Here is a 12,892-nt window from a genome sequence, read left to right as displayed (position 1 = left end):
ACGTGAGCACATGAACACGTGAAAACACACACACACACACACACACACACACACACACACACACACACACACACACACACACACACACACACACACACACACACACACACACACACACACACACACACACACACACACACACACACACACACACACACACACACACACACACACACACACACACACAGATTAACCCCTAGTCCCACAGCTCCATCCATGCCTATGCATCCAGGCAGCAGGGTGTATACACAGCATACCGGATGAGTATTTTTCCCACTGCAGTATCATACATGATTCATGGAGTCAGTGCTGAACACTGTCAAAAGCAGCAGGAGGCTGCTAAGAAAAAAACAACACACATGAATGAATGTCCAAGAGTGGATAAACTAATATTTGAGATGTTCATTCGTTCCAAAGAGGCTACTGCTAAATATGCGCTCTAATAAGAATCATTCCGGGGCATAATTCATGGCAAGTAATTAGAATAATAAGCTAAAGCCCAAGAATCGTGCTTTTAATGGACTTGGACACATCTGGCAGCACTTTCTTCGACTGAATCTCACCGAGACCTCGTGTAGACTTGATACGTACATGTTACGTCGATATCCTAACCATGCTGTCACGTCGGCATGGCTAATTGTTAACAACACCCCAAGTGCTGACAGTTGAGGGCTAATTGCTGCTATAGCATGTCTGAACTGCACCTGTCAAACGGAGAAAGCCCTCTTTTGGCATGGCTTGGGGCTGCGCTTCTGATTAGCACTGGCTTGCTGCTACAATAAACAGTCAATAAACAGGCATCTCTGTGGAAGGACAGCCCTGTTGCTGGCTAATTAGCCCTGCATTCACAAACAGCTGGCTGGAGTGTGCCAACAACTCACAACTAGTCGTTGACAGAGGCCATGCACAGTGACGAATTTATACTCCGTCGTACCACAGTGTTGCCTGCCGAAATTAGAGCATGAACTGGGCATAAGCCAACGTCGCTAGCAGGGACGTGCTGGCCATTGGGAAAAGCGGGACAACTCCCGAACGGTCCAGGCCGGCCATTAGGAAAAAATTTAAAATAAAATGTCGCCTTCGTTCCATTTTGGGGGCTGGGCGGCCAACAAAGTAAATCGTCACTGTCGGGCAGAAACCTCGTATCTCCAAGTTTCAAATGTATACATTTTTTCGCAAAGCAAAGCCCTGCTTCATCATACAAGGCCGTTGCACAAAAGTAGTGAAAACAGCAGATCTACAAGCACACAACGCCGCGAGGCGTTGTGTGCTTGTAGATATGCTTGTAGATGCTTGTAGATGCTTGTAGATATATATATATATATATATATATATATATATATATATATATAAAAAGAGGGCCTCTCCAACTCTTTTTCCCGGGCTGAATCAGGGGCCCAGCATGTCCCTGGTCGCTAGCCGTCAGGATAGCTAGTGTAGGAGTTGTGCTGGTCAGGCAATCAGTGCTGTTATATGCTGCAAATCTGTTCATATCAAACATGGCGGACAAAACTGCGAAAAATATGTGGTAACATGTCACATAATGTGTGAGCTTCTAGCATTTCAAGGTCCAAAAGCCAATTAGTGGATCGTTCCGAAGGATGCCAGGTGTTGGCTGTGATTTTCTTTATTTTCATGCCTAATGGCTGCCACGTAATGGTTGACACCTTGTAACGTAGCCAGGCGGCTGCACCTTGTTAACACTCGGACTGCACAACAGCAACGCCCTGGGTTTCAGTCCCATTCAGAACCAGTGTCAGAGAGTAGGGATGTCCATATTATTATGCTGATGCACTGTCAAATAGGCCAACAACTAATTTAAGATTAGTGGGACTCACACTATAGATGGGGTTCATGGCCAAATGCATATTAATTTGGGGGTCCTTGACATGGCAAAGTTTGAGAACCTGTGATCTAATAAAGGAGAAGAAACAGCAGTAGTTTAACATGACAACGTTCTGCATCGCAGAAGTATATCAAAACAGAGAGGCTGGGGAAACGGGTTCGAGAGAAGAGACGAGAAGAGGCGGAGAGAAGAGAACGGGGGGATTAATGGAGGGGCAGAGTGTATGACAGACAAAGAGATAGGAGACAGAGAAAAATATGAGTTGTACGGAGAGGGAGAAACTCAGAGAAATGGAGTGGAGGTGTAAGGTATGATCAATCTGGTCATGATCAGGTTCAGAGACACACTTCCTCTCCACATTTTCAGCCCCAGTGAAGCACGACGCACAGCTACCTCTTATCTGTCACGCAAAGAAACACACCCGACACAAACACACTGTCCTGTGCACGCACATACACACACAGACTAAATCCTACACAAATATCTCCCTTCAATTTCTCTTCGCCTTATGAAAAGTTCTCCAAAAACATCCCTGGACACACATGCACGCATGCACACATGCACACACACACACACACATACACACACCCCTCTGCAACGCTATGCAGCAAGCCAGACACGCATAATCAAAAAGTGCTCAAAAGGAACTAAAGGCCTGTCCATACTTTGACCGAAACCGCCCTTTTCGTTCAAAAGGTCCGGTTCGACTACAAAATGACGTCACTCGCGACTTCTGATTTAATCCGAATGAGAGTTCGGAAAAGACCAACTCACCGAACATTTTGGAGAAAGTATGGACAGGCTTTAATACAGGTACTGTATGTTGCTCTGGCCGTTCTACATTGTACTGATTCAGACCAGCAATCACATCACAGATAATGGGGTTATTTTCCCTATTCTATAGCAGTTAGTGAAGATTCATCTTAGGCCAGAGATTTCAACACACTACTAACATCTCTGTGCTCTCCGGCTCCACGTCGATATCCAATGGCCACCTGTCGGTTCAATTTAGGAGATCAGTATTGGGTCATCTGTCTCGACCGCGACCCAGTCATTGTCCCGCAGCAGTGCATGGCTATCCATCAGAACAATGAGCGTGTTGCTGGCCCAAAGTGGTCGTTAGTGGTGGGAGGTCACACAACGCCGCGAGGCGTTGTGTGCTTGTAGATATGCTTGTAGATGCTTGTAGATGCTTGTAGATATATATATATATATATATATATATATATATATATATATATAAAAAGAGGGCCTCTCCAACTCTTTTTCCCGGGCTGAATCAGGGGCCCAGCATGTCCCTGGTCGCTAGCCGTCAGGATAGCTAGTGTAGGAGTTGTGCTGGTCAGGCAATCAGTGCTGTTATATGCTGCAAATCTGTTCATATCAAACATGGCGGACAAAACTGCGAAAAATATGTGGTAACATGTCACATAATGTGTGAGCTTCTAGCATTTCAAGGTCCAAAAGCCAATTAGTGGATCGTTCCGAAGGATGCCAGGTGTTGGCTGTGATTTTCTTTATTTTCATGCCTAATGGCTGCCACGTAATGGTTGACACCTTGTAACGTAGCCAGGCGGCTGCACCTTGTTAACACTCGGACTGCACAACAGCAACGCCCTGGGTTTCAGTCCCATTCAGAACCAGTGTCAGAGAGTAGGGATGTCCATATTATTATGCTGATGCACTGTCAAATAGGCCAACAACTAATTTAAGATTAGTGGGACTCACACTATAGATGGGGTTCATGGCCAAATGCATATTAATTTGGGGGTCCTTGACATGGCAAAGTTTGAGAACCTGTGATCTAATAAAGGAGAAGAAACAGCAGTAGTTTAACATGACAACGTTCTGCATCGCAGAAGTATATCAAAACAGAGAGGCTGGGGAAACGGGTTCGAGAGAAGAGACGAGAAGAGGCGGAGAGAAGAGAACGGGGGGATTAATGGAGGGGCAGAGTGTATGACAGACAAAGAGATAGGAGACAGAGAAAAATATGAGTTGTACGGAGAGGGAGAAACTCAGAGAAATGGAGTGGAGGTGTAAGGTATGATCAATCTGGTCATGATCAGGTTCAGAGACACACTTCCTCTCCACATTTTCAGCCCCAGTGAAGCACGACGCACAGCTACCTCTTATCTGTCACGCAAAGAAACACACCCGACACAAACACACTGTCCTGTGCACGCACATACACACACAGACTAAATCCTACACAAATATCTCCCTTCAATTTCTCTTCGCCTTATGAAAAGTTCTCCAAAAACATCCCTGGACACACATGCACGCATGCACACATGCACACACACACACACACATACACACACCCCTCTGCAACGCTATGCAGCAAGCCAGACACGCATAATCAAAAAGTGCTCAAAAGGAACTAAAGGCCTGTCCATACTTTGACCGAAACCGCCCTTTTCGTTCAAAAGGTCCGGTTCGACTACAAAATGACGTCACTCGCGACTTCTGATTTAATCCGAATGAGAGTTCGGAAAAGACCAACTCACCGAACATTTTGGAGAAAGTATGGACAGGCTTTAATACAGGTACTGTATGTTGCTCTGGCCGTTCTACATTGTACTGATTCAGACCAGCAATCACATCACAGATAATGGGGTTATTTTCCCTATTCTATAGCAGTTAGTGAAGATTCATCTTAGGCCAGAGATTTCAACACACTACTAACATCTCTGTGCTCTCCGGCTCCACGTCGATATCCAATGGCCACCTGTCGGTTCAATTTAGGAGATCAGTATTGGGTCATCTGTCTCGACCGCGACCCAGTCATTGTCCCGCAGCAGTGCATGGCTATCCATCAGAACAATGAGCGTGTTGCTGGCCCAAAGTGGTCGTTAGTGGTGGGAGGTCATTATTTAAACTCTGACAAAGTCGATGACCCACACTGGGGTCAAGCCGCTGCTGTGTAGTAACATTGACCGGTTTAAGACCGATAGCACTTAATAACAATACCGCTCGCCAGCACATATTGTCAATTAATCACATCCATCAAAAAGCAACGTAACCTGGTAACCACTCATTTCCAGCCAGACTCCCACCGTTACTCACCGATGTCTTTTGACACTGGATGGACGTGCTGTTGAACCGGAGGGCCGTGACGCTGTGGGTCTCCCCCTGGATGTGGAAGACACACTCGTAGTTCCTCTGGCCGGACTGGGGCTGGGGCAGGTTCTTAGCGGCCAGGGTGATGGGCTTGGTCACCCCGACGGGGATGTAGATCTGGGTGGAGGGCAAGATCTGGGGACAGTCCTGGGTTGGGGGGACAGAGAGAGAGAGAGAAACGTGTTACCTTTTTGTTCAGTTTTGGAAGAAAGACAAGAGAAAGTTTAATGAGCTCAAGAGGAAAGGAAGGGAGGGAATACAATGATAGTGAGGCATAAATTCGAGAGCAGAGTGGATAACAGGCACATGTACACATAGACACCAAAGGGGGCTTGAGCCCCTGCCCGTTTTATCCGTCTGTAAAAACCATGTATGTGGTGAAAGAAATGCAAATGCCCTCTTTCCATACCATACTTGAAGGCAGCATTCAAGAGAATTGCCTTGTCCAAACTCTCCTGAACTTGAATGCAGCATCTTATGTTGAAAGAATTGCCCTCTCTGTGTAGAAATCCATGCCGCTTCCCCACATCTCCTGTATTGACTTGATTATGCTTAGTTCAGTGTGGTATCAAGCACCAAAAATAGCCGACCTCCAAGCTCACAACGCGTCGACTTGATTATGCTTAGTTCAGTGTGGTATCAAGCACCAAAAATAGCCGAGTGAGCTTGGAGGTCTGCTATTTCCGATATTTTCACCAAAGGGCCCTTTTAGAAATTTCAGGCCCTGCCTCTCTAACATTCTCTTACGTCCCTGGTGGATAATAATTAATTGTACCGTATATACCTCTGGAGAAAAGGGAGAGAGAGAAAGAGAGACAAAGATGGCATGGCTGACTCGTTTGTTGACTGCAGAAAAAGTGAGTCAGTTCCGGTCATATTTGATTAAAAGCCAGTGTGGCCTCGAAATAAATAATACCCTGAAAGGCAGCGTCGTCTTCAAACCTTGCGTAACACACATATCCATTAGCCTCGCACCAGATTTTAATGTGAGATGACAACACCCGAGAGGGGGATACAGAGTTTCCTAAGGTTCAAGCACCATTATCTACATCATAAAGCACCGCTCTCATCACAACATCACTGCATTGTTATGGCAGTGAGACTCCAACGCGTTATCATGGCCATGTGTGCAGAAATGAACTCAACAACAACTACGTGTGTGTGTGTGTGTGTGTGTGTGTGTGTGTGTGTGTGTGTGTGTGTGTGTGTGTGTGTGTGTGTGTGTGTGTGTGTGTGTGTGTGTGTGTGTGTCGGGTCATTCAGTGATATTGGCGAGAGCTGACGCGGTCTTGTTTAGATCATCTGGAAACAGTCCATCTGTTGGCTCACACCACTGTAGAACATAGGCCTGGAGGCGTTGTCTGTCTATGTGTCTATGTGCGTAGCGTGTGTGTGCGTGTGTGCGTGCGCGACAGTCGACCATGTTGCGTTTACCACTCTCCGAGGAGTTCTGTCTATGTATGTGTGTGACTGTGTAGGAACAAATGAAGTCACTATATAGTGTTTATGCCACGCGTTGGCAGGAATGCGGAGCTCGTCAACTGAACAGTGGGATACAATGGAGAGAAAGGGGGCTCTGTTTTGATTATCTTAAGTACCAGCTCTTATGCCTTAACTTAAAGTCTTGTCCATACTGTCTCCGACCACCGAACATTTCGTCGGAAAGTTCCGGTTCAACTACAAAATGACGTCACTCGCATCTTCTGAAAAGCATTAATCCAAATTAGAGTTCGGAAAGCTGCACGTTGAAAAGTCTGAACTCTCAGACGAACAGTTCGATGCTCGGAGACGGTATGAACAGGCCTTTAACTCATTGACTGCATAGGCCCGAGTTTCCCCAGTTATACCATAAGTACAGGCCGCAAGGCCCGAGTTTCCCGAGTTTTGGCCGTTAAAAAAAAAAAATCACAAATATTGCATGTTTATCCCCCATACCAACCCCATCTTTGAAACATGGCAGCCATTTTTGTTTACATAACAAGAAAACATAATGGCTGCTATCTCATGAATGCCTGAACGGATTTCCAAGCGGATTTTTTGTGTGAAAGCTGTGAACATCTAGGCATGGGCGTGCATGATCCGTGCACTATGAATTACATGGAAGTCTATGGAGACAAAGCATCCTGGTACTTGGCAGCCATTTTGAAAAAGGCAGCAAATGAGTTAAGTTAAGGCATAAGAGCTGGTACTTTAGACAATCAAAATAGAGCCCAGGGAGTGAGGGGACGCAGAGGGAAGGAGGGAGACACTATCCAGCATGACTCAAAGCCCTGGCTGGGTGGAACCAACACACACCCTGTAATGCAGCGCTCAAGCCAAACACATACCTCATCAGATTATACTGTACATCGTTGTCATTGGGTGGAAACCTCATATGTCCAAAACAGATTCATTTTGCGTTAATCATTTTAAAAACGATTTAAAACTAGTGAAACTAGCCGATCTACACAGCACACAACGCCCCACGGTTGACAAATCATCGCTGTCAGGTTGAATGTCCAATGAGGTTACTTTTCAGGAAATGTAGAATCCAATGTTGTTATTACGTAATTATTACTTAATACTTAGTCACTCTTGATAGCTCTTGATAATACTTTTTTATCGGTTCACTATTTAGGCTATAAAATTCACAGACACACTTAATCACTTTCATAAAACTAAACCCACCTACTGTAGTGTGAAGTGAGCAGTGCTATTTATGAGTTAATTTCATTAAGCGTCCCGTGAAGCTTGGCCAATGTGACCCCGGGCGTAATGGGTGCAATAACCACTATACCGCCATACCGTGGTTGTGTAATGCCATAATTTTTATTATTATTTTATAAATGTGGAAGATACCGCCATACCGTGGTTGTGTAATGCCACCATTTTTATTATTATTTTATAAATGTGGAAGATACCGCGATACCGTCAGTAAACAGTGATTTATTAGCGTGATAACAAAAAATCCATATCACCCCATCCCTACGTACAACAAACTTCGTGCCAAGATGTACAGTAGGCCAGATGTATAGGCCTAGGCCACGTTTCAGAGCCTGGACAAAGCCAGATATTGGAGCTTAGCTCCTTCCAGGAGCACCGCTCAAAATATAGCTTGATCTACAATGATGAGGTATGGCAATTATTTACCAAAAATCATGAAAAGAAAAGGAAATATGGAGATACAAGGCTTCTGCCCACCAGCAACAGAATCTCACATTTAATGAACTAAAGATACTAAACCAAGTGATTCATGAGCCTCCAGAGAGACATCACACATGACAGATCCGCTCTGTGTTAACACGTGGTAGGTGATGCATTATGGGATGCAATTAAAAATATCTTTCGTGGGAAAGAAATCACACAAAAACAGTACGTCCCTGTCCCTAACAACGTGTGACATTTCTTCCACCCCGGTGGAAGTGTGCTGTGAGTTCCTCCCTGCTTAGAGTTGAGACGAGAGGAACAGCGAGTTGACACCCTGGTCACAGCCACTCAAGGCTTGCAGTGTGTATACAGTACGTATGTATGTGAGGAAATGTATGTGTACTGCAGCAGGGGTCTTCAACGTTTTCAGGCCAAGGACCCCTAACCCATTATATGTATGTACGGTATGTATGTGTGTGTGTGTGTGTGTGTGTGTGTGTGTGTGTGTGTGTGTGTGTGTGTGTGTGTGTGTGTACACACACACACACACACACACACACACACACAATACTGTATGGTTTTCTGTCCTGCCAAGCTAGATGACGAGTGATTTTCTTTCCCCCACCGATCTACGCTGCTGTACATTAGAAGCTATGGCACATTCCCTGGTCCAGAACACAATGCACGGCTTATTCATTAGCCTGCTTAGCTGTGGCTCAGTGCGCCTGATTGCAAAATGCAATGCAGGCACACACACACACACACACACACACACACACACACACACACACACACACACACACACACACACACACACACACACACACACACACACACACAATGCGAGGGGACAAAGCTAAGTAATCAGATAGAGGAGAGGCGCTAAGGGGAGGAATGAACATAACACAGACAGAGACACAAAGTGGCTGGGGGGGGGGTGTTTGAAAAGAAAGTGATGAATCAGTGGAGAAGGAGGGAATGAGATAGAGGTGGGACGTTCGCGCACAAATCGAGTCTTTTGAACGGTAAGTATCAATCAAAAGTATCAATACTGCAATGTAGAAATACTTTTAAGTAAAAGTCTGGATCTCAAAATGTTCGTTGAGTAAAAGTACAAAAGTATGGGTAACAAAATGTACTTAACTCATCTGGTGCCGATCCCGAACTAGTTCGGCTTTATTTCAATCCAATACAATCTTTTTTTTATTAATTCACTTACCCCGAGCTGCTTGTAGAGTCGTGGGTGGTCCTGGCTCGCTAGCCGCTAGCCAACTAGCCATTCTACTCTGTCCGACGATATATTCCATTAAAAATGGTTTAAAATACATTTTTGAGCTCCCCAATGTTCACCCAATGTTCGGCGCCGCTTCCGATGAGTACACGAGTGTGCCGATCCCGAAGTAGTCCGGCTTTTTTTAATTACATGAATAAAATGATAAGAGGCCTTCTGAAGCCTGGCTTGATTTTTGTAGCTACTAGCCGAAAGCTAACAACGTCCCGGCCGGCCGTAATTTGCGAACGCAATCGCCAATATCCGCCTAATCCAATGAAAGGCCGCATCTTTAAAGGCTTATATCTCTTTTTTGTGTTTTAGGAAAGCGGCGCGAGGTTTATTTACGGCGAAATCGCCCAAAATTGATCTTTTAGATGACAAAATGGGAATAGCCATTCTGTTAGCATCTTCATCCGGGACATTTCCATGCCGTGCAAGAACGTGAGCACGTCAGGTCCTGGAAGCTGAAGTCCTGGAAGCTAAAGCGCTTGCCTATGAGAGATGCGCTGGCATTCTTTGGCCCCTAGAGGGCGCTGGCACGCAAAGAGTTAAAGTACCAATAGTAGAAAGTACTCATTATGCAGAATGTCCCATTTCACAGGTTTTCCAATTAATAAAACTAGAAGCTCGGCCGCCCGAGCGTCTAGTCGGCGACCTGGCCAACTCGGGAACGATGTAAATAGAGAATGAATGCCCCGCCCTTTAATGCAATCCCCATTATACCTGTTGTCATAGGACCCGTGTTGACCATCTGTTTGACTGTGTCCATGTATGCCCATATATGGAGATATCTGTCTGACTGCGTCCAAGTTATGCCCATATATGGAGATCTCTGTATCTGCCTGACAGTCGGCCGAGCGTCTAGTCGAGGACCGGCCTACTCGGGAACGATGTAAATACGGAATGAATGCCCCACTCTTTAATGCAAACTCCATTATACCTGTTGTCATAACCTGTTTTGACCATCTGTTTGCCTGTGTCCATTTATGCCCATATATGTAGATATCTGTATCTGTCTGCCTGCGTCCATTTATGCCCATATGGGGATCTCTGCAGACACAGTGCCGGTTCTGGAAAACACTAATGTCAGACATTAGCTCCGCATACGGAGATTCCGGACCTTTCGCGCTGGTTCCGGATAACCGCATATCAGGTCAGGTCGAGGCCAGGCACTGCACTCCCTGCTGCGGCGGGGAACGCGTGTGCCAAATTCTGTGTAATGCAAACCCCATTATACCTGTTGTCATAGGATCCATTTTGACCATCTGTTTGCCTGAGTCCATTTATGCCCATAAATGGATATATCTGTTTCTGTCTGCTTCCATTTTATGCCCATATATGGAGATCTCTGCAGACACAGTGCCGATTCCGGAAAACCCTGATGTCAGACAACAGCTCTGCATACGGAGAATCCAAACTTTTTGCGCTGGGTTCCCAAAAATCGCTTATCGGGTCGGGTCGAGGCCGGGCACTGCACTACCTGCTGCGGCAGGGAACACGCGCGCTGAATTTGAAGCTGGTGGGACAAACGGTTCTCAAGATACGCGGATTACATACATACATACATATATATACATACATACATACACACTCACAGAGATTTTTTGTTGACTCATGTGGCGTATGTGATGTCAGAGCCTTTTATGAAGTGATGTCACAATGAGTCAGCGCTTGCTCCGGAACGGCCCAATGTCAGTCATCTCCGCATACGGAGATTTCAAACCTTTCGTGCCGGATCCGAAAAACTGTGTATCGGGTCGGGTCGAGGCCTAGCTAAGAACGTAGGCAAAGGTCTGAGCTATCTGCGTGCGAAATTTGAAGTCTGTAGCACCAACCATGTGCGGTCAGGGCTCTTTCATGCGATTCGGGCCATTTCGGATTCGCGTCCATTGACTTCAATTAGTAGTCAGGACTCCACATATGGAGATTCCGAACCTTTCGCGTTGGTTCCGGAAAACCGCATATCGGGTCGGGTCGAGGCATAGCTAAGAACGTAGGCAAAGGTCTGAGCTATCTGCGTGAGAAATTTGGAGTCTGTAGAACCAACCATGTGCTGTCAGGGCTCTTTCGTGCAATTCGGCCTCGGCTTCAATTAGTAGTCACGATGTAGAAAAATAGCAGATCTACAAGCTCACAATACGTCGCAACAGAAATGTATAGGGTTGAATTGATTTGTTATTCTAATCAAAATCTCCCAACTAAAACAAGTCTTTTGAACGGCTCTTTGAAAGGAATGGATCCCAGAGATCCGGCTCACTTCAAAGAACCATAAATCCCATCTTTAGAACGAGAGAGGGAAGAAAATTTGGAGATATTAGCAAATGGAGAACAGGATCAAAGGATAGACAAAGTATTAACAGTGCCTATTATTTGAATAAAAGAAAATAAAGACTAGATATTCTGTATATCCAGATAAAAGAGACTAGGTCAACAGTCTCATTATAATAGTAGTATAAACTAAACTAAAAACCAAGGCAGGAGTCTCTTGATCTAAATGTATGTCATTATAAAGACTATAGGGGCAAACAGCAAGGCTTCACCGGATGATCTAAAGTTCTAAACTAAGGCTGCAGCCACCACCACTGGCTCACATGGAGATAAACGGGCTAGGGGCCAGACCCAGGTGGGCCTTAAGAATAATCAACAGAATCTAAAACTAGGTAGCCAGTGAACGGATGCCAGGATGTTAAGAGATACAGTATGTTCTCATTTCTTTGTACAAGTTAAAACTCTAGCTGCCGCATTCTGAACAAGCTGGAGGCATGTGAGGTCCTTCACTCCCCCTTTTGCCAATTCAAGAGTGAAGAGTGTTACAGTAGTAGTCTGAGCGTGATGCAATGAAGTCAAGAATTACACTTTTACATACAGATCCTTGCAGACCAAATCAAACGGAACTGCATTCTTACGCAACTTACATGACGATGCATATATTTGTAATCTGATTCGGCTATTATACCAATTATGAGTGTAACTTTAAGCCCCCTGTAAACATCTCTGGTCCTTTGAATATCCTGCTGCATATTTCCTTCCATACTCGTCCGTCCTGCTGCGTCGGCAGTGAATATGCACAACCCTCCTGACAAGATTCTGATTTAATTAATTGCCTCAAGCCTCAGACAAGGTTGATGGACAAGAGAGAAGAGAGAGAGAGGAGGGGAGACAGAATTACACAAGTGGTATTTTTTGGGGGGGAATCCTGTCAATCCCTTCAAACTCAAAATGCACCATCTTAAGCCACAAGAGTGAAAAAGAAAATAACAGAAAGCAAAAACTTGCACTCCTCTCAGGAATGAGACAGAAAGTGATGCGTGCTGAATTCTGATGCTCGGTAGAAAGTTTTAATGCAGTGGCACTTTAGCATACTGAAGCAGTGGTGAAGCTAACTTGTAGGAACATATTGTGTCAGTCGGTCGCTAACTGAATGTTTTATTCATCCCTCTATCGGCTTAACATTAGCTCAGCTGTCTGCTTGTCGTTTCCTTTTTTCAGCCAGTCATTTTTTTCCCTTACAGGATTCCATCCAT

At 45.2% G+C, this 12,892-nt stretch overlaps 1 protein-coding gene across 1 annotated transcript in view; it reads right to left on the bottom strand.

Annotated features, from left to right (window-relative positions):
- The window catches only part of LOC308287859 (plexin-A1-like), a gene marked incomplete at its 5' end in the record, with an annotated part of 234,475 nt that overhangs the window by 79,665 nt on the left and 141,918 nt on the right, over positions 1–12,892 (bottom strand). Inside the window, one exon of the mRNA XM_080729172.1 lies at positions 4,916–5,116. Within this exon, the coding sequence (XP_080585298.1) occupies positions 4,916–5,116 (201 nt within the window). The remainder of the gene's footprint in view (positions 1–4,915; positions 5,117–12,892) is intronic.

This window comes from Nannobrachium achirus (genome assembly GCF_963921795.1).
Source record: "Nannobrachium achirus genome assembly, chromosome: 6".
Lineage (NCBI taxonomy): Eukaryota > Metazoa > Chordata > Actinopteri > Myctophiformes > Myctophidae > Nannobrachium > Nannobrachium achirus.
This window is presented reverse-complemented; position numbering and strand designations above follow the sequence as displayed.